The 27,288-nt window shown below is 43.2% G+C and overlaps 1 protein-coding gene across 1 annotated transcript; it reads right to left on the bottom strand.

Moving 5' to 3' along the window:
* Positions 1–1,577: 1,577 nt before the first annotated feature.
* On the bottom strand, positions 1,578–22,046 carry LOC134297076 (killer cell lectin-like receptor subfamily B member 1B allele A). The gene is made up of 6 exons (XM_062973700.1): positions 20,990–22,046; positions 17,845–17,931; positions 16,387–16,503; positions 5,461–5,615; positions 2,054–2,169; positions 1,578–1,792 (listed from the first exon to the last, which is right to left on the bottom strand). Exons 1-6 carry the CDS (start codon positions 21,072–21,074, stop codon positions 1,618–1,620), a joined length of 735 nt encoding a protein of 244 aa, XP_062829770.1. The 5' UTR covers positions 21,075–22,046; the 3' UTR covers positions 1,578–1,617.
* Positions 22,047–27,288: the final 5,242 nt, after the last annotated feature.

Here is a 27,288-nt window from a genome sequence, read left to right on the forward strand (position 1 = left end):
TCTATCAGGATTCCTTCTCCTTCAGCAGGCATCCTCTCTTGCAGGTTGCTGGGTTCACATGCCTGTTTAGTCCATGTTTCTGTATCATGTAAGTGCCGCAGACCTTTTTCTGTTCTGTCTATAATTCTGTTTTCTGAGCCGGTACTTACCAAAGAACCTTTTTGATACCATCAGTAGAATTAAGAAATTGCTTCATAGCCATAATATGCCAGACTTCTCCTACTTAGCATTGGAAGATAAGAAAAAAAGCAAGAAAGCCACCTGTGTTTCTACTGCTCAGGAGCAGCTGCACACTTTGTGGTTATGAAAACAGTTGGGCTGATTCTGTATCAGAACAGCATTCATTGTTGACACAGCCACCCTACTTCCTTGTCCTCCGCATCACTGGGACAGGGATAGCATCCACTTTGGTGGTCTTGTTGCCATTAGATTAGCCCTTACTTTGTCCACTTTCAGTAAAGACTTGAAAACTTGGATGTTCCAATGTGCCTTTGAATAATGGTTTAGCTCCTGATCAGGTTTGCCCAGCCCTAATTTATTGCTTTGGTTTTTCCAGAACTTTATTTCCAGCCCCAGACCTACTGTTTTGCGTTTGCACAAGCCTTGCCCTGCCCACTCGAGTCTGAACATGCCCACTTTTTCTGATTAATGGTTGATGTTGATTGATGTAGTTTTATGATGTTTTCACTTTTCTAGTTTTAATTGTTTTAATTTTGTAGTTTATTTGTTATATATTTTTGTAAATTATGTAACTTTGAATACCTTGTTTATGCTGAGCTTGTAAGCCACCTCGGGTCCCTTCAGGGAGGTGGGGTAGGATATAAGAATAAAGTTATTATCATTGTTGTTGTAGCAGCCGCCACACAGCTCCAGGCCCTCCTTGGGTACCATTGCTGACATTTGCAGTGTAACTCATAGAGAGGAAGAGGAACACCTCCTCTTTTTCCTCTCCCCTTCCCATGTTACGTGGGTGCCCTTGCAAATATCAGCCAAGCCAAGCGCTCTTTGGAGCTTCATGGCCACTGCAGCAATGGCACTTGGGGGTGGGATTATTTTCTTCCCCCTTCCCTCATTATTACCAAAGTACACCTTTTCATTTATTTGGCATTTTATTTTTGCATTTGCCTTTTTTCTTGCAAAGCTGGAATTGTGAAATTGCTCTGAAATAAAAATTAATAAATTACGGAAGAATGGTAGTGCAGGAAGGCAGAATTACCAGTAAGTGTGGAAGTACAATCATGGGACCACAAATTGTCAAATCGGTGCAATTTCACAATGGAAAAGAAATGCAAAAGTGCTCAATCCAGCATGTGTTCACCATCAATAACTGGACTGAAGTGGAATAGCAGACACATGCAACAAAGTCCTTAGCCCTAAGACCAGTTTCTAGTAGTGGTCTTCCATCCCCACTTTTAGAGTATGAAGGAGAAGCTACCTTCTAATAGTTTGACACCCATATCTGGATTGTTAGCAGCTAACAGAAAGTGAAGGAAAATTTTTCAGTCTAGTATCCTGAACTGAGTCTTGGCATAATGAATTGAACATGTCTTGGTGAGTGATTCTTATAGAAACAGATATGCATTCTAGGTGTGTTTTTATTTGTGTTTTGAGTTTCCATCAAAGAACAAAATTATTAACAACATAATTATGCCATGAATTAACATACAACATCAGATCAAAACTGTCCTTCTGACAAATCCATCTGAATTCAGTGCTGCAGATGTCAGCTATGACTTTGCTGTTCCTTATTGCTCCACAAGATTGTCCTTCATTGTGGTTTGGTTCTTGGATTCTATGGAAGAAAAGAGCATACATTCACAGCATGGGTTTCAAGACAGTAGTAACTTTTCTCAGTTTTAATAAAAATCAAGCTGCCAACTCTTCCTGAAATGCCACCTTGAAATCTCAGTGCTTCCCTGTCTCTGGGAAATCGCTCTGCTAAACCCCCTTTCTCTGACATTGACATTTGTACATCCAGATTGTCTCAGCAATAAAATCTCAATGTTTTATGCCCATTTTGAGAGGCAAAGGTGCTATGAAAAAATAAACTCACATATTCCGGTCCATTTGGGAGCCTGTAGTCCACATCCATTTCTTCTCTGGCAATGATAAAGACAGTCCAATCCAGTATGAGTAATGTTTCTCCTGGGTGATTTTTGTTATGAAATTCTGTATTATAAAGACAGCAAGTATTTGGAGTACTTACACAGAATGATCATTTTCTAGTTTTTGCCAACTTATGAGCAAGAGTGATCCCCCAGTAATCTCTGCCAAAACATTGTTTTCTGGGGGAAGGGGGGGGGACACCCCATTTTGTCCCCTAATTATAAGCAATAAACACAAATAAGATAACAAACTATCTTCCAGAATATTAATTAAAAACTGTTTACAGCTAGTCTTGCCACCAATAACTATGATATTTAGATATTATACAGAATATTTTCCATAGACCTTTTGTTTGTTTTTAAGCTAAACAAAAATAAAACATATTTTAAGTATATAGAACTACAAAAATCTACACAATCACATACTATCTCTTAGGAAGACAGGTGGACAAATATCAGCATTCTGGAAGAAGCAATAACCACCAGCACTGAAGCAATAATAATCTGACATTAGCTTTTCTTTTCTTTTCTTACTTTTTTTTAATTATGAAAAACAACAATATCCAAAAACCAAGAGCCCCTTACATTAAAGGATAATGACACCAGTTTAAAACCCCATCTTCCCATGGGAAAAATGTTCTTACCCAAACCCCAGAGGATACAAGAGACAATGATCCAGGTTAAAATCATTGCTTTCAATGGGATCCTATTGATCTGCATCAAAACCCAGAGGATAGAAGAGACTGCTGATGGTTGGGCAATGAAACAGGGCAGGAAACTTTGATGGCTCCCATTACACCTGCTTTTCAGTTCTAATGATATGAGTTAAGTATGAAATAGGTAGGAGCTCTGAACACGATTACGGCTCTTACTGGCTCGTGTTCTGAGTTCCCTCCTTTCAGGACATTTCAGCCTCTTTTTAACCCTGGAGCATGTAATGATCTTCGTGCCTCTCCATGCTTGAAAAGAGGCTGAAGTGTCCTATAAGGGGAAAATTCGTAAATGTGATGAGATCGATTGCTGGAGTTCCCTCCTTTCAGGACACATCTACCTCTTTTCAACCATAGAGGGCTATGCATGACTGCCAGAACTAGTTTAACTCATGTGGTGAGAGCTCAGTGCCTCTGCCATTAGCTTTGCTGAACCGACCACGTTATCCAAATACCCGATCACTGTCTCACAAAGCAGCTATTCTACTCTCCATCGATAAACTTCAGTGGACACTCAAGACAGATAAACTTCAGTAGACATTCATGGGGATTTGGTTAATCAGTTAAAATTCATGAGTAAACCAGTTTTAAAAAAAAACTGAAAAATTTCAGAGGGGAGGTTGAACCCTACCCCCCCCCCCCCCCCCAAGCTATGGTCCTGCCCACCACCAAGACTCTACCCTTGGAAGACAATCCAATTGACCATGACTGATCACCTACTACTACAGGACTACAATCAAGTAACTGTTAAAGATACCAAAAACAGAGAAAGCAAACAAAAATACATATACACACAACAACAAAAAGCAGACAAATAAATTATCTACAGACTTCTCTGGCCCCTTCTATATTGCCATATAATCTAGTTCAAAGCAGATAATCTGGAATTTATATGGCAGTGTAGAAGGAGCCTCAGGCCCCTTCCACACGGCTAAATAAAATCCCACATTTTCTGCTTTGAAATGGAATATATGGCAGTGTGGACTCAGATAACCCAGATATTGTGGGATTTTCTGCCTTGATATTCTGGGTTATAGGGCTGTGTGGAAGGGCCCCTTCTCTATCTAATAGTTGTTACCCCTTGTTAGTCTTCTTCCATTAAATATTATAGAGTCACAGTTATACTTTTACCTACATTTTATTAATTTGTGAATCATATATTTGACAAAAAGTATTGAATGATGACTAGATAGTCACGAGTGGAGTGCCGCAGGGCTCCGTCCTGGGCCCGGTTCTGTTCAACATCTTTATTAACGACTTAGACGAAGGGTTAGAAGGCACAATCATCAAGTTTGCAGACGACACCAAACTGGGAGGGATAGCTAACACTCCAGAAGACAGGAGCAGAATTCAAAATGATCTTAACTGACTCGAGAGGTGGGCCGAAACTAACAAAATGAAGTTCAACAGGGACAAATGCAAGATACTTCACTTTGGCAGAAAAAAAATGGAATGCAAAGATACAGAATGGGGGACGCCTGGCTAGACAGCAGTACGTGTGAAAAAGATCTTGGAGTCCTTGTGGACAACAAGTTAAACATGAGCCAGCAATGTGATGTGGCTGCTAAGAAAGCCAACGGGATTTTGGCCTGCATCAATAGGGGAATGGCGTCTAGATCCAGGGAAGTCATGCTCCCCCTCTATTCTGCCTTGGTCAGACCACACCTGGAATACTGCATCCAATTTTGGGAACCACAGTTGAAGGGAGATGTTGACAAGCTGGAATGTGTCCAGAGGAAGGCAACCAAAATGATCAAAGGTCTGGAGAACAAGGCCTATGAGGAGAGGCTTAAAGAACTGGGCATGTTTAGCCTGAAGAAGAGAAGGCTGAGAGGAGACATGATAGCCATGTACAAATATGTGAGGGGAAGTCATAGGGAGGAGGGAGCAAGCTTGTTTTCTGCTGCCCTGCAGACTAGGATGCGGAACAATGGCTTCAAACTACAGGAAAGGAGATTCCACCTGAACATCAGGAAGAACTTCCTCACTGTGAGGGCTGTTCAGCAGTGGAACTCTCTCCCCCAGACTGTGGTGGAGGCTCCTTCTTTGGAGGCTTTTAAACAGAGGCTGGATGACCATCTGTCGGGGGTGTTTTGAATGTGATTTCCTGCTTCTTGGCAGGGGTTGGACTGGATGGCCCATGAGGTCTCTTCCAACTCTACTATTCTATGATTCTATGAGATACAGATTGTATATACAGATTCAAACACAGATTTTAAAGACTGCAACACTTAAAAGTTTTGAGCCTGGATGTAAACTTGTCAATGTAACTTCTGCATTTATTTATTTATTATTTAAAACACTCAAGTTCTTTCCTTTGCATGTATGAAGCAATGACCAAATTCTGGAAAGTTCTTATGAGAAATGAATAGAATTACTTTTCAACTATTCTTACTCTGTTAAAATTTGATGCATTACCCATACAGTTTAGCCATCATTGGATAAAGCTCCCAGTGACAAACCACTCCTTATTTCAAAATAGAAAGGGAGCTTGCTGGGCTTTCTAATCCCACATCCTTCCGGTTCATAATTCAACATTGAGAGTTGCTTGGAATTAAACTTTGTTGATGTAATGGGACTAAATTCAAAGAACATATGGTATATATACAAATACACTTCAAGAGATGTGTCATTGTTTCCTTTACCAACATGTCCTTGTCTTGGATGATCAAGAGTCTGGCATCCCTTGCTGCACAGTCATCTCTGCTGTCATTCCAGTTTTTAATAGAATTGTGCCACCAATAGCACTTGCTCATGTGAAGATGCCAATAAGCAGGGCACACTTGACAGGAGGAATTCGCTGGGGAAGGAAGAAAGGTTGTTACTGTTTTGATTAGCATTGTATAGAAATATTACTACTACTACTACTACTACTACTACTACATGGGCACCCTGATGGCGCAGTGGGTTAAACCAAAGAGCTGCTGAACTTGCTGACCGAAAGATCGGTGGTTAAAATCCGGGAAGCAGGGTGAACTCCCGCTGTTAGCCCAGCTCCTGCCAACCTAGCAGTTTGAAAACATGCAAATGTGAGTAGATTAATAGGTACCCGCTCCGGCAGGAAGGTAACGGTGCTCCATGCAACCATGCTGGCCACATGACTTTGGAGGTGTCTTTGGACAATGCCGGCTCTTTGACTTAGAAATGGAGATGACCACCAACTCCCAGAGTCGGACAATAACTAGACGTAATGTCAGGGGAAATCTTTGCCTTTACTTCACTACTACTACTACTACAACATTTTATTTCTAGCCCACCTCTCCCTATAACTTGAGACAGGGAACTATATAGATTTAAAATACAATTAGAAAACATAAAAGCACATAAAACATAGATTGAAAACACAGAAATATAAACATAGATGGCCCATGTGGTGTCTTCCAACACTTATTATTCTATGATAGAATTAAAATATATATTAAATCATTCATGCCTATAAAAAGAAAGCATATCAAACAACATGCAAGGAGATACTACAAAAGAAAACAAGCTACACCGTTTCATTAATATGCTGTATTAAGGTCCCTTCTACACTGCCATATAATCCAGATTATCAAAGCAGATAATCCACATTATATGAGTCTACACTGTAATATAATCCAGTTCAAAGTAGTTAATCTGGATTTTATATGGCAGTGTAGATGGGGCCAAAGACATACACAATGGGAAAGTGAATTATACCCGTCTTCCCAGCTAATCATGGTAGGTGCTAAAATATTTTAATTTAAATATCCTATCATTCTTCAAATCCTTCTACTGACAACTCCATAATCTCTGAAAAAACAATGATCATTTCACAATCTTTTAAAAAAAGATAGTTCCTAATCAAAATGTTCAGTTTATACATCTCAGCAAAATCATGCAATTTCATGAACCAATCTTCCTGTGCCAGATAACCACATCCTTCCATTACTGTACATACAACACTCTGGCAATTATAATAATATATCATACAATTTTCCTGTATGACTTCTCCATTTTAGTTTTGGAGCCAGCAGAAATTCTCCAGTGAGTTTATGAAATTAATCCCTTATTTTACTCCATTTCAAGCACTCAAAATTGCTCCCACACACTGTTGGTTCGGACAAGGGAGGAGAAATGGGGTGGAATCACATCTTGCCCTTGCCTCTTCTTGCTGCCCTCTCACTGGGTCCCCTTTCCAGCACAAGTCAACCCAGCTTTTTACAGTGTGTGTGTGTTGCAACACAGACTCCTTAAAGCGCCAGACCAGACGTTAGTAAAAATACAGTTTATTAGTTCACAACCAAAAGGAGCCCAAAAGCAAACTCAAAAGGCTCAGAACACTTAATCTTCAGTGTGAAACACTGAATTGCCAGCAAACAACACAAAACCCCAGACCCTGGAAAATAACCTGGATTAAACTAGAGTATAATCCGGTTTAAAAACAAGCTTTGTTAAACAACGAAGAAGGCACTCCAATTCCCAGCAGGATGCAAGCAGGCAGGAAGGGACGAACGGGGGGGGGGGGGGGCAAAGATGTCTGGCGAAGTTAGTCAAACACAGTATCATTGTCGTTGAATCCAATCCAGGTCAAAGCAGGAGAAGGAAGCAAACACGAGAATCCAGTCCAGGTCATACACAGAGCCAAGGCGTAGAATGCAGCACGGCAGGTCCATAGCAGTCTTCCCAAACACGTCTTCCCAAACAGCTCCCAAGGACACACGAATACCCATCAACACCTTGCTGACTGCCAAGGTGACCCATTTCCCAAACCCACTTTTATTCACAAATCATCTTCAGAACTAGAATCAGCCAACACCCTGCTAGCAGCTGCAGCCTGTTGCCTCAATTCCTCCTCAGAGCTAGAATCAGGCAACGCCCCACCAAACCTCCTTTCAGCTGAAGCCCCTTGCCAATCCCTCCACCCAGTCCATCTTTTATCCAAACCCATAATTCCCCAAGACCCAGCTGGATCCTCACTGTGCCAACTGTGATGACTCATGGGCCTTGTAGTCCTGCTCATGACATTGTGATGCCTGATGAAGAAGAAAACTTGGGTTTTTTACCTCCCCAGTCAGAACTGGAATCTTCCCAGCCAGATTCTTCCCAGCCAGATCTGGGAACCTTGCACCTGCAAGAGAGTTGTGTTCCAGAAGTATGTCAAACAAACCCTGAGCCTACATCTCCTGTGTTTTCTCGCCATGAGTTTTGTAAACAACAGAGAGGTTTGGAAGCGGCCTCGCGCAGGAGTGCTAGAATAGCTGCTAAGAATTTAGCCAATTAAGCCTGCTTTCCGTGAGAATCTTTAAGGAGTCAAACATCTGGTCTCAGAGATTAGCTTTCGTTTCTGGTTCCCAGAGAACTGCTCTCGGCGGGAAAGTTAGACTCTATATAGGTGTTTTAACCGCGAAGTAACTTCGCGGAGTCAATTCGTCAGCCTCCGGAGCGAGTTGTGTCTGGACAGCGCGCTCCGTTCCAAGCCTCGTTCCTGTTCAAGCCTTGTCCTTGTTCTCAAGCCTTCGCTCCGGCTTCCCAGCCTTGTTTACCTTCGGACCTTGCCTCGCCTTCCAGGACTAAACCTTGCCTTGTTTCACGGATTTTACCAAGTAATTCCACGGACCTTGTTCTTGTTCCTCGTTACCTTGTGTCACGATTCAAGCCTTGTTTTCAAGTATCAAGTTAATTCCTAGCCTTGCTCAAGTTCATGGACTAAAGGACCTCGTCATCTCCCCTCACCTTGCCTGGCAAGGTGAGTGTTTCGGTAACTGGATTACAACTTTGGCCCTTAATATTGCATATTGGACATTGTTTCTTGGACTAATTTTGACCTTTCCTGAAAGGTCTGCTTCTGGACTAACTTTTACATTTGTTTTACCAACTTTATATACTCCTTCAATAAAGATAGTAGATAGATTCTGGCCTCTGTGTATGGTTATTGGTGCCTTGCAGCCTGGGTTCTGACAGTTTGACTCCGCCACCATAAGCACCAATTAACCAAGGCCAGAATGTCTACCGGAGCCGTGCCGGGTGGACAGCCACTTAGCTACAACATCAGCAAGGACGAAGTGGACCGCATCCGTGATAGACTCAACGCGCAGGATGGAGAAATAAAAGGGTTGAGAGAGCGCGGAATCCGCCTCCCGGCCATGGCGTTGCCAACCAAGTTTTCTGGAGAAGCCTCCAAGGTCCAAGTTTTCCGCCGCCAGTGCCAGGCTTACCTAGAGGCCCGTGCCGCCGAGTTTCCCCAAGAAGACATCAAGGTGGCGTGGGTTTACAGTCTTCTAGACGGGCCAGCGGCCAACTGGGCGACGGCACTGTTCGATAAAGCCTCTCCACACCTAAGATCAGCGCAACACTTCTTGGACCACCTTAAGGAGACCTGGGGAATTGAGGACAATTTGGAGGCAGCCGGTCACAAACTCCGCCGCCTCTTTCAAGGAGACAGACCCATGTCTCAGTACATAGCCGAGTTCCGAGTGCTGGCCCACAACACCGGCTGGAACGATGTAGCCCTCAGAGGACAATTTCGGGAGGGTCTCAACATTGAAATGCTGGAGGAAATCTCCAAGGTGGATCCTCCCCACACTCTTGAAGCACTCATTGATCAATGTTTACGGGCTGAAGTCATGATTGCCAACAGGAAACAGTGGGTACGAGGCCAGAGCGGTAGAGCTGGGGCAAAACCCCCCGCTCCCGCCAGCGTTCAGCCGCGTCCAGTGTGGAGACCCCCACCACCATCCCCATACCCCAGAGGGAGCGAGGAGGTGCCGATGCAGTTGGGCAATGTGCGTCCCAGATTAGATGCCGCCGAGAAGGCCCGCCGCCAACGCCTAAACCTCTGTTGGTATTGCGGGAATGCGGGCCACTTCGCCAGAGAGTGCCCAGCCAAAGGGAAGCCCGCCGCCCGTCTTGCGGCGGCGTCCTCCACGGAGACGAAGGCATCTGAGGCGGCTGGCACACAGCCGGCGGGGGAAGCCAACGACCGGGCGTAGAGAGGCTCGCCAACCCGGTCAAAAAACCCATTCAAGAGCCGCCAACCGGGGTCCTGTTCCTTCTAGTGGTCACCTTATGGTCAGCAAAAAAGGGACCCGTCATGATCCACGCCATGATAGACTCAGGAGCCACCAACAATTTCATTGATAGAGAGTATGCCGACTCTCTGGGATTACAATATCATGACTTCAAGAATGCCCGTGTGGTGCAAGCCATCGATGGCCGCCCTCTCAAGACGGGCCCCGTAAGCCAGTGGTCGGAACCCACCAGGATGTGGATAAGGGAACATATGGAAGAGATTTCCTTCTTTGTTACTGAGGTTCCCCACTTCCCTGTGATTTTGGGGATTCCATGGCTGACACTTCACGATCCAAGCATCTCCTGGTCCAACAGAGAACTGCAGTTTGCTTCAAAGTACTGCCAAAACCATTGCCTCGTAGCCAAGGTCTGCCATGCCACAGACACCGAGCCCATTATCACCTTGCCAAAGAAGTACTCCGAGTATTGGGATGTATTCAATGAAAAGGAAGCCGAAAAATTACCCCCACATAGACCTTATGACTGTGCCATTGACTTGGTGGAGGGGGCCCCGATCCCGCGAGGGCATCTCTACTCCCTGACTGAACCGGAGCAAGAAGCTCTCAGGGAATTCATAGAGACAAACCTTCGCAAGGGATTCATCAGACCCTCTCAATCCCCAGCCGCCTCCCCAGTGATGTTTGTGAAGAAGAAGTCAGGGGAATTACGCTTGGTGGTGGACTACAGAGCATTGAACAATATCACTAAGCGGAACAGCTATCCCCTGCCCTTAATCTCGGATCTACTAGACCGACTTCGAGGAGCCAAGGTCTACACCAAGCTGGACCTACGGGGGGCTTATAACCTAGTTCGCATCAGAGAAGGGGACGAGTGGAAGACCGCCTTCCAGACTAAATTCGGATTATTCGAGTCCCGAGTTATGAATTATGGTTTATGCGGAGCTCCCGCAACGTTCCAGCATTTTGTCAACGACATCTTTCAGGATTATCTAGATCGGTTCTTGATCATCTACCTGGACGATTTTTTGGTGTTTTCTAGATCACAATCAGAACATGAGAACCACGTTAAAATGGTGTTACAACGATTGCGGGATCATGGGCTTTATGCCAAGCTGGAAAAATGCGCTTTTGATCTACAAGAGGTAGATTTTCTGGGGTACCGCATCTCGCCTCTAGGGCTCTCCATGGACCCGGCAAAAGTTTCAGCAGTATTGGAATGGCGGGCGCCAACCAACAAGAAAGAGGTGCAGCGATTCTTGGGGTTCGCGAACTATTACCGCAAGTTCATTCCAGATTTTGCCCGCTGGTCTGACCCAATCACCAGCTGCATCCGTGGGAAACAGCCCTTCCGCTGGACTGATCAAGCAGAGAAAGGGTTCCAACAACTAAAGAAATTATTCACGTCCCAGCCAATCCTTCAGCATCCAGATCCTGAAACCCTTTTTGTTGTGCAAGCGGACGCCTCTGATGTGGCAATTGGAGCTGTACTCCTACAACCGGTGGGAGATCACCTTCATCCTTGTGCCTTTTATTCTCGTCAACTAACCGCACCAGAGAGAAACTATACCATTTGGGAAAAGGAACTATTAGCCATAAAGGCAGCTTTTGAAACTTGGAGACATTGGCTAGAAGGGGCCAAATTTCCCATTGAAGTCCATACTGATCATCGGAATCTAGAACATCTAAGAACTGCCCGCAAGCTAAATCAGAGGCAACAACGTTGGGCTTTATTCTTTGAACGTTTTAACTTCCAGATTCATTATGTAACCCCAGCCCAAACCAAGCAAGCAGACGCCCTGTCACGTAAACCGGAATACGCTGCAGGACACAAGGAGACCTTTGAATCCCAACTACTACAACCCGAGAACTTTGCCACGCTCACAGTGGGGAACACCAAATCCACTCTCATTGATTCAACTCCCTCTACTCCAGGGCCCCTCTGTGCTCAAGAAATCAGGGCTAGTCAGCAAGCAGATGCCTGGGCACAGGACCAACTTCGTCAAGGACTGCATTTTCCCTTTTCGCTTAAGGATGGACTGCTTTGCTATAGAAATCATGTTTATATCCCACCAGGACCGGGCAGGGAAAAAGCACTTCGTCTGTGTCATGACTGCAAGCCAGCAGGGCATTTCGGACTATTTAAAACCATGCATTTGATCCTAAGAGATTTCTGGTGGCCCAAGATCCGCAAGGATGTGGAAAAATATGTCAACACCTGCCCAGTATGCCAGCGCTCCAAGACAAGAAGGGAGAAGCCCTCAGGGCTTTTACACCCCCTTCCTACCCCATCTCGCCCATGGGAAATAATTTCTGCGGATTTTATCACTGACTTACCACCTTCCTGTGAATTTACCACGATCCTAGTGGTGGTGGACCTTTTTACCAAGTTAGCCCATTTCATTCCCTGCAATGGCCTCCCCACGGCCAAAGAGACTGCAGATTTATTCCTTCAACATGTTTTCAGATTGCATGGGTTGCCCAAGAGTTTGGTCACAGACCGTGGGTCCCAATTCACCTCTCGTTTCTGGAAGGCACTACAAAAACTATTGGGCATAGACTCTCGTTTATCTTCCGCTCATCATCCCCAAACAGATGGGCAAACGGAGCGCACTAATGCCACTTTGGAACAGTACCTTCGCTGTTATGTAAACTACCAACAGGACAATTGGGCTTCTCTGTTACCACTGTCGGAGTTTGCCTACAATAATGGAATCCAGGCTTCTACAAAAGAAACGCCGTTCTTTGCAAACTACGGTTTCCATCCACGTTTCTTTCCCCCTGTCATTGAAACTTCAGAAGTTCCCGCAGCAGAGGATTGGCTGCAGGAACTCACAGCGGTGCAACAACTTTTGCTCCAGCAACTGGACCAAGCCAAGGAGGACTATAAACGTCACGCGGACAAACATCGCCAGCAGGGCCCCGAAATCAAGGTAGGAGATCGGGTTTTTCTGTCCACTCGCTTTCTGCCCTCCCATCGCCCTTGCCGGAAGTTAGATGCCCGTTTCATTGGCCCCTATCCAGTGGTGGCGCAATTAAACCCCGTGACCTTCAAACTCCAACTTCCGCGTTCAATGCGCATTCACCCAGTGTTTCACCGCTCCCTGCTCCTTCCGGCGGATGGTGTGCGGCCAGATGTAAACCGGCCGGCCCCCATCCCTGTTTTGGTGGATGGAGAGGACGAGTTCGAGGTTCAGGACATTTTGGATTCTCGCTTTCACCGCCGCCGCCTGCAATATCTCATTGACTGGGTGGGTTTTGGCCCTGAGGAACGCTCTTGGGAAGACGCCTCCACAGTCCATGCTCCTGATCTAACCCGTCGCTTTCATCAGACCTATCCCGCCAAGCCTCGACCTCGCGCCTCGGGGAGAGAGTCCCGGTTTGGGAGGGGGCTTGAGGAGGGGGATAGTGTGATGACTCATGGGCCTTGTAGTCCTGCTCATGACATTGTGATGCCTGATGAAGAAGAAAACTTGGGTTTTTTACCTCCCCAGTCAGAACTGGAATCTTCCCAGCCAGATTCTTCCCAGCCAGATCTGGGAACCTTGCACCTGCAAGAGAGTTGTGTTCCAGAAGTATGTCAAACAAACCCTGAGCCTACATCTCCTGTGTTTTCTCGCCATGAGTTTTGTAAACAACAGAGAGGTTTGGAAGCGGCCTCGCACAGGAGTGCTAGAATAGCTGCTAAGAATTTAGCCAATTAAGCCTGCTTTCCATGAGAATCTTTAAGGAGTCAAACATCTGGTCTCAGAGATTAGCTTTCGTTTCTGGTTCCCAGAGAACTGCTCTCGGCGGGAAAGTTAGACTCTATATAGGTGTTTTAACCGCGAAGTAACTTCGCGGAGTCAATTCGTCAGCCTCCGGAGCGAGTTGTGTCTGGACAGCGCGCTCCGTTCCAAGCCTCGTTCCTGTTCAAGCCTTGTCCTTGTTCTCAAGCCTTCGCTCCGGCTTCCCAGCCTTGTTTACCTTCGGACCTTGCCTCGCCTTCCAGGACTAAACCTTGCCTTGTTTCACGGATTTTACCAAGTAATTCCACGGACCCTGTTCTTGTTCCTCGTTACCTTGTGTCACGATTCAAGCCTTGTTTTCAAGTATCAAGTTAATTCCTAGCCTTGCTCAAGTTCATGGACTAAAGGACCTCGTCATCTCCCCTCACCTTGCCTGGCAAGGTGAGTGTTTCGGTAACTGGATTACAACTTTGGCCCTTAATATTGCATATTGGACATTGTTTCTTGGACTAATTTTGACCTTTCCTGAAAGGTCTGCTTCTGGACTAACTTTTACATTTGTTTTACCAACTTTATATACTCCTTCAATAAAGATAGTAGATAGATTCTGGCCTCTGTGTATGGTTATTGGTGCCTTGCAGCCTGGGTTCTGACACCAACCCTCAAACATGTCGCTAATTGTGGGTTCTCTACAGATGTCCTGGATCTACCGCACCTTAGTCCAGTCCATTACCTCATCCTCTGAACTTGTCATCCCATTCTCCTGATTCTCAACCCCATCATCCCCCTCAAAGCCCTCAAATGTGTCATCATCAGTAGGCTCCATAAGTATTTCCCGGATCCGCTTCCTTTGTTGCTCCTCATCGGAGTCTTGCTCACGAGTAGTCTTTCTTCTTCTTCTAGTGCACCCAGTAGTATCATTACTCAAAGACTCCATCACAACAGTGTGTATGTGTGTGTGATTTATTTTGTACTAATGAAAGAAAGCTATACAAAACAACAACCAAAATATGAAAACATACACTAATCCATCCCCCACCCGTACACCCACATAAAAAGATTAATTAAAATGCATTTCCCACCTTTAAATTCTTTCATTTAAAAATAATTTTTCTGTTACATCTAAGTAATTTTGTTTGCTTCAGCCCAGGGCTTCTTCAACATTTCCTAGTCGTGACCCCTTTTCGACCAAGAAATTATTAGTTGACCCCAGGTATATCTTTATATATAAAAATACAGCCTGCATATGTTTGTGCACGCAGAACTCAAAAAGGAGTTGGTCAATCAACTTGAAATGTTGACATAACATGGTATACCAATACGCACATGTTTTAATAATGAGTTTGAGGGAGGGAGAACCACGGATTATGGGATATGCAGTGCTTTCAATCACTTCACCTCTCACAGACCACTACCACTTTCACCAATGACCTCACTTTACGTCCTGGTGAGTTTAGGGGAGAACAAACCATGGATGATGCGGTACCTTCATCCAAATCAGACCATTGCGACCCCAACTAATGACAGTCACGGACTATATTTGGCACACAGACACTCCATTGCCCCCTTCACGTCATGATGCTGACAGCAGGAGGATGGACCATGAATGATAGGATTTGCAGTACCTTCATCCGATTCAGCTCCAAATTCGACAGACTGCAGAAACCCACACAAATGATGGACATGGACAAAACAAGGCACACAGACTCCCCATGATCAACAGAAAATATTGGAAAAGTTTGGTGGATATTGGCCTTGATTTATGGGAGTTATAGTTCACCTGCATCCAGAGAAATTGTGACCCCCACCGACAAAGGACTGGGACCAAACTTGGCACAGAGAGCCCCCATGACCAACTAAACATACTGCTGTGGTATGTTGGAGTTGATTATGGGAGTTGTAGTTCACCCTTATCCAGGGTGCATTGAACACAGCCAACAACAGACCCAACATGGTCATCACTACATACACGTAGGAGTTGGGGGCGATTGCCCTGGGAATCCTACTCATTCCGACCGACATGGCATTAGAGTTCAAACGACTTCCATTACCAATATGCCTTGCAGCCTCGCGTTCGCAATGACTATCAATAAAGCGCAGGGGCTATCTTTGCAAGTGTGTGGTTTGAAATTAGAAAACCAATACTTCTCTCATGGGCAATTATACGTCACATCCTCCAGAGTTGGTAAACCATCTAAGTTTAATGTTTATGCAGAAAAAACACAAACCAGAAATGTAGTCAATCCATGAGCATTACAATAAAAACGTTTTTAAAAAACAACACCTCTTTTTCCTTCCTTTCTATGCATTCCACATAGGCCCAGCAACACAATGCTGGTTATTGAATTGAATGATATGTTTTCTCTCTGAATCTATGTTCACTGCAATACTTTTATTTACTTTCAGATTCATTACATATCATACTAAGCCACAGTGAAGCGTGGCTGGGTTTAGCTAGTAGGTATATGAAATAGATGCAAAATCAAACATTTATTGATAATAAACCAGCATTTGCAGAGCTTGCTAAACTGGCCTTTTTATGATGTATAGCTGAAGCATTTTCTGGAGAGTTCACTGTAAACACTGCATGTTGTTGTGAACAGATTCATGTAAATGTCTAAAATAGCCACTAGGTGGACTGCTACATAAATTATTCATGACTCCAACATTGAGCTAAGGATAGGATACCCCATTTGGGGTCGGGACCCACAGTTTAAGAAGCAGTGCTTTAGCCCATGCTCTCATTGTCTCAACTTTCTGGGAAATCATAGCTGCTCTTTTAAAGCCCCCCTCCCCCTTTTAACAAAATCTTTACTACAAATTGCAAAGCTACAGTATAGAGAAAATGCTATACCTGGGGAGTTTTCCTGGATTGTATTGCAGAGCTTGCTTCTTAGGTGAGATGTAAAGTTGGCCAGGTCGGTGTAGCATTTTGTCATGCCTCCATCTTTCTCAGCCTGCCTCTGCAAAACTGTGCAAAATTGACAGCTTTATTTCTCTATTTTATTTTAAAACTATTTTTCTCACTTTGCAATTATTACCTCTCAGCAGAGGCAGTGTATGACATCTAAAAAGAGATAGGATCATAGTTTAGAAACAAACCAAAATACTTTTCTTTAGGAACTGGCTTTAAAATACATTGGGTCACATAAACAGTGAAATTTTCATGAGAAAAATGTGTACCAGATCTGAGCATAAATATAAGGACAATCAGCACTGTTTTATAAATGCTTAATCAGCTTTGTATTTGTATTTGTATGGGCAAAGTTTTAGAATAGGCTAGGAATCTGTCTCAGAAGGATAGTATCAGAGATAGTATGATTAGTCAAATATTTGGGCAGGAATGCTGACCTGAAGGTTGGGTTGCTGACCTGAAGGTTGGCGGTTTGAATCCAACCTGAGGAGAGCACAAATGTGCTCCCTCTGTCAGCTCCAGGTCCATATGGGGACATGAGAGAAGCCTCCCACAAGGATGGAAAACATCAAACATCCGGGTGTTCCTTGGGCAATATCCTTGCAGATGGCCAATTCTCTCACACCAGAAGTGACTTGCAGATTCTCAAGTCGCTGTTGACACCCCCCCAAAAAAACCCCATTCACCACATATTCTTCTGTATAAGTCAAAATGGACAAAAATCTCCTCCAAAATGTGTGTGTGTGTTGTTCAATGTAGGAGTAGGAATCCAGCAAAAGGCAGTATTAATAAAAAAAGTGGGTTGGGCTCCTACCCCATTAACTCTCTCTTGGTCAAACCTGGCAAGAGAAAGCCAGCCCTCTCTCCTTTTCCTCCTCCTCTTTTTTGGCTGAAGTGGAGTTAATTCCCAACATTTTGGACATTTGGGGTCGAGCAGAACATCAGTGGCCATTTGTAATAAGGCTTCCTGCATAAGCTTTTCTGCAGAAAGATTGTGGCAGCCATTTTTAATAGGGTCAGACAACCCCCTGTAGTAGTATTTGAGCATTGGACTAGAACGCGGGAGATCGAGGTTTGAAAACCTACTCAGAAACTTTCTGGATACCCTTGAATAAATCATATTCTCTCATTCTTAAAGGAAGGCAAAGGCAAACTCTCTCTGAACAATCTTGCTTCATACAATAGCTTCCTTATGATCTTCATATGTCAGAAATTTGAAAGCACACATTAACAACAAAATAAAGCAAGATAATAATACTACAAAAAGGAATGGAGGGAGGGAGGGTAAAAGGAATGGGAAGGGGGAGAAGTTGGTTCTTTTTCTTTGAAAACTACCACTTATTTTCCAAAGGAGCCATTAAAACCACAAGTAGTCATGAAATGTAGCCTAAAACTCACCCAAGGCTACCCGAGCCACCAACAGGATGCTTCCAATGCATGCAATGCATAGAGTGATCTTTTGCCAGCTGGGTGATTGGGAAGCATCTGTGAAGGATGACAGCAAATTGTTAATGCTGAAACATCCTTAAAAACAAGCATTTATATTTGTTACCACACACCTGACAAACATCAGACAACCGATCGTTGGAGGAAAGGCCAGATTTATTTTCATTTTCTTTCCCCCTGATGTAGCATAACCTACATCAGATATTTTTCTGTGCATTTACCAATACACCAAATAGTCAACAACATCCACAATTCACTTCTCAGGAGACTTACAAATTGGTATCAACAGTACCATTTAATGTTAATTTGACTTATCCAGTCCCAATGATGAATTAATTGTGAGGCCACATAGCTCTTGTTGCTATGTTTATTTTTTCCTAGTTATTTATTCAAAAGTATATCCACCCTAATTTTTTTAAAGATAGCAATGTACAGGCCACCTTCACAGTTTCAGGCCTGACTTTTACAGATTTAATTATTCATGGATGTGATTAATTCTTTTCTCTATGAATCATTACGTCCTCCAATGTGAACATATGATCAGTTTCCAGCAGAGATTAAAAATACCAATTTCATTATTTGCAGTTTTTTACTCTCACAGGGGTCCTGTGCCCTTAATCTGAAACCCCATCTACACTGCCATATAAAATCCAGATTATCTACTTTTAACTTGAACTGGATTATATGACAATATAATGTGGTGGGCTATGATAGCTTTGTTTAAAGACACATGACAAAATGTATCTATTGTAGTTTTCTTTGTTTTCTTTTACATTATATTGGGACTGGGAGACCCTTTCGATGAATTTAAGAGTACCCCATCAGTGTTGTTTAATAATGGTAATGCATGGACATATAGGGTGCATTTAAAGTCTCATACCAATATAATTTTTCCAAAGGGTGAAGTTGGGTATGAGAAACAATAAAATTAAAGATCCTTTTCATATTCATGTCAGTTGCTCCATATCACTGACTTAACTATCAGACCTACATTTCCAAATGCAACACATCCAGCTTTATTTACTCTATGTCCCAACATTCATAGTCTCCACCAAACCTGTGCCAAAGTTTTGAATTTGTTTTGTAACAAAAAACAAACAAACCCTGGTCCGCGCAACACGTAAAAACTGTGATACAGACACTTGAGCTCTGCAGCAAACAACCAAATATTACTCCATTTGCTCTAAAGCCGTGGTTCTCAACCTGGGCCCCCCAGATGTTTTTGGCCTTCAACTCCCAGAAATCCTAACAGCTGGTAAACTGGCTGGGATTTCTGGGAGTTATAGGCCAAAAACATCTGGGGACCCCCGCTGCTCTAAACCATTGTCAAATTTTGCATTCTTCAGCGTGGATTCTTTATCAATTTCTAAGGTTTCGTGACTAGTATAGCAATTCCCATACACAGGAACAGATTGTATGCAACAATGTTGATTTTTCCTCTCAACACACTTGTCACGACAGTTTTTCCAAATTGTGAAATTTCTTCCACTAATTTGCTAATTACATTGCACCACCCTTTCTTCCATGAAAAGATATCTGACTTCAAAAATAGGATATGTGGATGGTCTTGTTATTATATTACAAATGGAATAAAAGATATGAGAAAAGTAGCATCAACAGTTGTTTTAATAGGTGCACTAGCTCTCTACGGTTTACCCATTTCCCATGAAGATTGGCATATAATACTGGGCTGCAGACATTCCATATAAGTGGCAATAGTTTCAGTTTGTCAATTCATAACATTTTTGAATTTGTTATGTTAAGTTTCCATCTCTGACTGTCAGCAATACATTTTTAGAAGGAATGAGAAGCTTTCTGCTCTTGACTTCAAGTCTGGTAGTTTGTAAAGGCAGGGCCACAGTAAGCAGAGAGCATGCCCTTGCCTAATCTTAGAATCATAGAATCCTAGAGTTGACAGAGCCATCCAGTCCAACCCCATTCTGTCAAGAAGCAGGAAAATTGCATTCAAAGCACCCTCTTATCAACATTTTTTTTCTCAATTCAAGTTTGTAAGCAAATATACGTACGGTTGTCACAACGATAACATGTCCCATGTAGTCTAAGGAGTTCTGCAATTGCAGTGTATAGGCTGTATCAAATAATAATTAATTTTGAAAACCTATTCTCTCATTAAAATATGTTAGATATGCCTCCATAATTTGGAAAAAGGCCTACTTATTTACAGACTTACAGAAATAGAGGGATGGGGGTAAAACGATCTAGTGAAATCTGGCTTTTTTTTAACTTGGAACATAATCTTGTTGAGTTCCTGGGGATATTTCCCGGGTAAGAATATTTCAATGTTCTCATATCTTTAAAACGGAAGAGAGGTTAATAACAAAAATACAAATTTAATAAGTAAATAACATATTTTCCCCACCCACCTGCCTCCTTCCCTGGGGTTTTATAATATGTTGGGAAACAATTGTAAAATTTCAATACAAATTTAGAGTGAATCAGAAATTGTTGTATTTTGGAGGTTTACTCAAACTCTGGTTTGGGATACACAATGCTCAGATTTTCAGCTGTTGTGAAATGTTGGATTTGATTTCATAATAAGTGTTGAAGCAAATCAGAAATGTTAGACTTGTGTGATTTACTAAGATCACTGATTTCAGAGACCACTATTCAGGTTAGAGTGTTCTGAAACAGATTTCTTTTTTGTTGTGAAATTTGCAAAAGTTTTATTTTTAGAGTGAATTGGACAATGCTGTTCCTTGGGTGTTTACTTGCAACCTGTTGAAATGTTCATCTTCTCACTTTTGAGGAACTGCAAAATGCAGGGGTTTATAGAAAAATGTTGTAAATCAACTGCAAAATTTCGACACTGGTTTGAAACGGGTTCCAAATCTCAGGATTCATAGAAAACACTGTTATCCCTAACCCAAACTCATATTTCCCTGTATTCCAGAAAAGGAAGAAATTGGCTCTGAGAAAATACAGCTCAGATGTCATTCCATTTCGGATCACCAACATTTACTGACATCAAATATATGTTAGAATTATAGTATTATCTGAGATTCTAGACCATTCATACAATTTTCAACTGTACAAAAAGGCAACCAAAATCAAACTAGCAACATGAATGCACACTTACAGGACTTCTGAGAGGGGTGGAATCTCCTTGAGGAGGGTGTTTCAGGAGGGATGTTGAGATCAGCAGAAACAATTTCTCCAGCCATGATGGAAACTGTACACAAACAGGATAGCTGTTTAGTGACAAAAGGAAGTTTGCAATTGTGAAGGATTTGTATTATAGGGAGATGACCAACCCAACTAAGTCAGGAAATGCTAATTACACCTAGCCGCGGAAATCCACTGACTGTGTGGAGGTGTGGGGGTGGGGGTCCAATTGGTTTTTTTTAAAGTCACACTGCTCTTTTTTAGGAATGTTAGCTTACTGTGTCTGTCTGGTATCTTGGAGATAAGGCAGGCTGACATTTATATATATCAAACAATTTTTGGTGCATTCCTAAGAGTGGGAGTTGTTATACAACAGAATCATTTAGGTTGCAATTTTCTTTCCTGAGTTTAAATGGGACTTATATCTAAGCACTAGAATGATACCACCAGAATAGCTTCTGCCCTGTGCTTGCTGCACATTATAGGGTCTATAATCCAAATTGGTAGCTCCTTCTTGAACCTGAAACTGAGACATCCAACCTGTTCAGATTATGAGCCTCTCCTGGTGTGTGTGTGTGTGTGTGTGTGTGTGTGTGTGTGTGTGTGCGTATATGTGTGTGTGTGTTACCTATATACAGTATAGGTAAAGGTAAAGGTTTTCCCCTGACGTTAAGTGCAGTCGTGACAGACTCTGGGGGTTGGTGCTCATCTCCATTTCTAGGTCGAAGAGCCGACATTGTCCACACTGTGATGTCTCATGGGCCTTGTAGTCCCGTTCCTAGTACTATTGTGGCAGACGAAGAGGAAAACATGGGATTCCCACCGATTCAGCCAGAATCGGAGCCCCTGCACCTGGAGGATGTTTGCCCTCAAGAAGTCAGCCAAACAAGCCTTCGGCAGAATTCTCCCCCGTTTTCCCGAAAAGACAATTATAATAGAGATAGAGGGGCTAGGGAGGCTAATCGCCGGAGTGCCAGAATCGCAGCCAAAATTAGCTGATTAGGTCTGCTTCCCTTGGGAAATTCTAAGGAGTCATGCATCTGAACGGAGTTGGGTTTCACTTCTCGTTCTCCAGGGAAAGGGTTCTTCTGGCGGGAAACGAGACCCTATTTAGGTGTTTTGCCACAAGGGAAACCTTGCGGAGTCAACTCGTCAGCTTGAGGAGTGAGATCGTGTGTGGACTTAGTAATCCCAGTTCCTTGTTTCCTGGACCTAGTTCCAAGCCTGCCTTCTTTCACGTTTCACCGTGGACCTCGCCACGGACCTTGTTCTTGCTTCTTGTTTGCCTCGGATCAAGTCTTGTTTATCCAAGAATCTAGTTTGTTTTCCTACCTTGTTGTCAAGCTTCAATGGACTAAAAGACCTTGTCATCTCCCCACACTATTGCTTGGCAAAGTGTGTGTTTCGGTTAATGGATTATAACTTTGGACTCTAATATCACATATTGGACATTATTTTCCTGGACTATATTTGACCTTTCCTGAAAGGTCTACTTCTGAACTATATTCTTCACTTGTTTTTATTGACTTTATATATTCCTTTAATAAAGATATTAGATAGAATCTGGCCTCTGTGCATGGTTATTGGTGCTCTGTAGCCTGGGTCTTGACAGTTTGACTCCGCCAACCTACGCACCAATTAACCTAGGCCAAGATGTCTACAGGAACCGGGGCGGAAGCCCAACCACTCAGCTACACCATTTCCAAGGAAGAATTTGACAGAATCCGAGATACACTCCGTACGCAGGAAGGGGAAATACGGGGCTTGAAAGAACGCGGTGTCCGGCTCCCTGCCCTAGCGCTCCCAACCAAGTTTTCTGGAGAAGCCTCCAAGGTTCATGTTTTCCGTCGCCAGTGCCAGGCGTACATAGAAGCCCGCCAAGCCGAGTTTCCCCAAGAAGAAGTCAAGGTGGCGTGGATTTACAGCCTCCTAGAAGGGCCTGCGGCCAATTGGGCGACGGCGCTATTTGATGCGGGTTCCATGCACCTGAGTTCCGCGCACAACTTCCTAAATCACCTTAGAGCGACATGGGGGATCGAGGACAACGAGGAGGCGGCCGGCCATAAACTCCGGCGTCTCTTCCAAGGGGACAGACCGTTGTCCCAGTACATAGCCGAGTTCCGGGTGTTGGCTCAGAACACCGGCTGGAACGATATAGCCCTCAGAGGACAGTTTCGTGAGGGTCTCAACATCGAGATGCAGGAAGAAATCTCTAAGGTGGAACCTCCAGATTCTATTGAGAGACTTATCAATCACTGTTTACAAGCCGAAGTCCTGCTTGCCAACAAAAAACAGTGGCTCCGAGGCCAGAGTGGAAGAGCCGGAGTGAAACCTCCCGCTTCCGCCAGTATTCAGCCATGTCCAGTGTGGAGACCCCCACCACCAGCCCCAAACCCCAGGGGAAGCGAGGAGGAGCCGATGCAGTTGGGCAATGTGCGCCCCAGACTAGATGTTGCCGAAAAGGCCCGCCGCCAACGTTTAAACCTCTGTTGGTACTGCGGGAATGGGGAGCACTTCGCCAAGGGATGCCCAGCCAAGGGAAAGCCCACCACCCGTCTGGCAGCGGCGTCCTCCGCGGAGCCGGAAGCGACCGCGGCGACTGGAATCAAGCCGGCGGGGGAAGCCAGCGACCGGGCGTAGAGAGGCTCGACAACCCGGTCAAAAACCCCGCTCAAGAGCCGCAAACCGGGGTCCTATTTCTTCTGGTGATTACGCTGTGGTCGGTGAAAAAGGGACCCGTCATGATCCATGCCATGATAGACTCAGGGGCAACAAACAATTTCATCGACAGAGAGTATGCCGACTATATTTGACCTTTCCTGAAAGGTCTACTTCTGAACTATATTCTTCACTTGTTATATATTCTTTATATATTCCTTTAATAAAGATATTAGATAGAATCTGGCCTCTGCGCATGGTTATTGGTGCTCTGTAGCCTGGGTCTTGACACGCACACACCTCCAAGGCCATGTGGCTGGCATGACTGCATGGAGCGCCATTACCTTCCCTTCGGAGCGGTACCTATTGATCTACTCACATTTGCATGTTTTCGAACTGCTAGGTTGGCAGGAGTTGGGGCTAACAACGGGCGCTCATTCCGCTCCTGGGATTTGAACCTGGGACCTTTCGGTCTGCAAGCTCAGCAGCTCAGCGCTTTAACACACTGCGCCTCCTCTGGTATATAAAACGTGTTGTTATGATCACAGTAAATATCATGAAAACATGAACTTGAGCTAAATTTAGATTTGTCAGACATTTCTCAACTAACCCATCCTTGAGAACACTTTATAATAATGTTCCCACTGTAAATGAGTATTTACCTTGGAATTTGTCTGCCTCCTATACTTGTCATCTTTCACCAGTAGAAGTACCCTTAGAAAGCTAAGAGGGAAGAAGAGGAAGTGGTTGTACATGGAGACTTACGTGAGCTTTCACTAGATAGAGAGCCACTGTCTGTATTGGATTTGGGTGGGTGGGGAGGGAAATGGAACTTTTCTTCATATATCTTTGCTTAGAGCCTCTTCTAAATCTTTTCTTGTTATTGCATAAATAGCTGTGTTTGTATTTTTCCATTGAAAATATTCACACAGAATTTTAGCATTGGAGGGAGCATCTCATCTATCTGCCTCCTGTACCAAACTATATAACTAAGGCACCTGAGACATAGTCCCTCAACCTCTACAATGGACTGTCCAGTCCATCACCTTCTGAGGTATCCTATTCCAAACATTTCATACAATCAGGATGTTCACCCTAATGTTTAGAATTTATAAAGAGTTATGGAGACTGGGCTATGTACATTAACACTAATTAAGTTGAATTATATCTTAGGGGAAAGATGTGTCAGCCAGTCATTTTGTTCACACTCTACCGTTTTGCAAAAAGTCAAAATGAAAACAGCTCACAGAATAAAAAGATTTTTAAAAAACCATGCATCAAATGAGCATAAATGTAGGATTAAAATAGTACACTACGTATAGAGTTAAAACCATTTAAAATTTATGAAACTATAGATTAAAAGCAGTGCAAAAGAAGTCCAATGTGTTGTCAAAGGCTTTCATGGCCGGGATCACAGGGCACCTCACAACCTCTGAGGATGCCTGCCATAGATGTGGGTGAAATGTCAGGAGAGAATACTTCTGGAAGATGGCCATACTGCCCAGAAAAAACACAACAACCTAGTGCAAAAGAAGACGAAATATATGAAAGCCTGCTGGAATATAAAAGTCTTCACTTAATAGTGAAAAGACAGCAAAAAGGCAAATTGCCTAGTCTTTGAGGAAGGAACTCCATAGAAGAAAGGGCTCCATGCTAATAGAAAATATGCTCTAGCTGTCTTCATCCAGGATCTCTGGTTCTTATTGTGGTGTTAACTAGATTAAACTGGCCTAGTCCTGCATTAAGGGACAAAATTCACTAAGGGACAAAATTCATCCTATATTACAGAGCAGTCCAGGCATTTGGCAACAGCGTGGACAGCAAGACTGGGTTAGAGGTGGAATAACTCATAGTTGACATGAGCCACCACAGCCATCCCTTTTATCTATATATATAAAAGAGTGATGGCATCAGGGCAGCGGACAAAACAACAAAACTACAGGCCCCCCAACCTCGAAATTTGACAATACATCCCATCATCCATGGCTCTAGGTTGATACAACAAAAAGAAAAGAAAAATAAAGTCCTAATTAGAGGGAGAGAAATAATTGTTTTTATCCAATTGCTGCCAGTTACAAGGCTAAGTTCTGTCCACTTGGTCTCCTAGCAACACACTCAGCCCAGGGGACAGGCACAAGAGTTTGGAGAGACCCCTAAGGGCCATCCAGCCCAACCCTTTCTACACAATCCAAGCATTCACAACACATGGACAACGTATAAATACTATACAATACTACACAGGGACATAGACCCCCTCTACCCTCACCACTTTCACAGTACACAAACAACCAAATGCATACTAAACATAAAGACAACCATACAACAGACATTCAATACCACCACTACCTCAACCATTTCTCACCAACACCACCAGACAACGCCACAGCAACGCGTGGCCGGGCACAGCTAGTAAACTTCTAGAGGAGTTTTAAAGCTTGCAGCTGTACAGGCCAAATTCTTAGATCCCAAAGGTATGTGCAGCTGTATGCTTTAAAATTGTTTGAATTTGGTTTTAAAAATTAAATAGTTTAATATGCTTTTACATGCTTATTTCCTCCTCATAAAATTTTAGATTTGTTCATTTCCCCCCAAAATTGATTGCATTGATTGTACCCTGTCCTCAGATCTTATAATATCTGAGAGTATATAAATCAGTCACTTTGTGTCCATAAGATTTTTTAAAGATATTTTAAAGATGTTTTTAAATTGTAAGATTTTAGCCTTTCTTGTAAGCCGCCCCGAGCCCTAGGGGAGTGGCGGCATATAAGTTTAAATAATAAATAAATAAATAAATAAATATTGGAAAAAACTGTGGAATATAAGTTGAATACATAAAACAAATATTCTTTATCAGACATGCTGACTGAAATTGATAGTTGGCTGTAGAAAAGCAGGGGAAATTATTGAACTGTTTAAATGACTCCATGACCATATAGGGCAGACACTACTACCCTGTTTTCCCGAAAATAAGACTTCCCCAGAAAATAAGACCTAGTAGAGGTTTTGCTGAATTGCTAAATATAAGGCCTCCCCCGAAAGTAAGACCTAGTTTTTGTTTGGAAGCATGCCCAACAAACAGAACACCAGAGCCTGCAGGATCGGTAAAAGTACGTACCATAGATTGTTATACATGGAAATAATGGTAGTAACAAGAAATTCTTGATAGGATTCACAGCTTGTTTGGTTATGCTGGTTTGTGATGACAACTACTGTATAGTATATAATAAACGTTCAATTTGTTTTGTTCAACAATTAATGTGAATTCTTCATGGAAAAATAAGTCATCACCTGAAAATAAGACCTAGCACATCTTTGGGAGCAAAAATTAATGTAAGACACTGTCTTATTTTCGGGGAAACACGGTAACAGATAAAGATATTGGGTTGCTGTGAGTTTTCCAGCCATGTTCCAGAAGCATTCTCTCCTGACGCTTCGCCACATCTATGGCAGACATCCTCAGAGGTTGTGAGGTCTGTTGGACACTAGGCAAGTGGGGTTTATATATCTGTGGCATGCCTAGGGTAGGATAAAGATAAAGATATTTTGTGTATTGAGTTCTTTTCCCAAAAAGAATAGATATGGACATTTTAACATAATTGTGGTGGATTTATTTTT

This window comes from Anolis carolinensis, chromosome 2 (assembly GCF_035594765.1).
Source record: "Anolis carolinensis isolate JA03-04 chromosome 2, rAnoCar3.1.pri, whole genome shotgun sequence".
NCBI classification, from domain to species: Eukaryota; Metazoa; Chordata; class Lepidosauria; order Squamata; family Dactyloidae; genus Anolis; species Anolis carolinensis.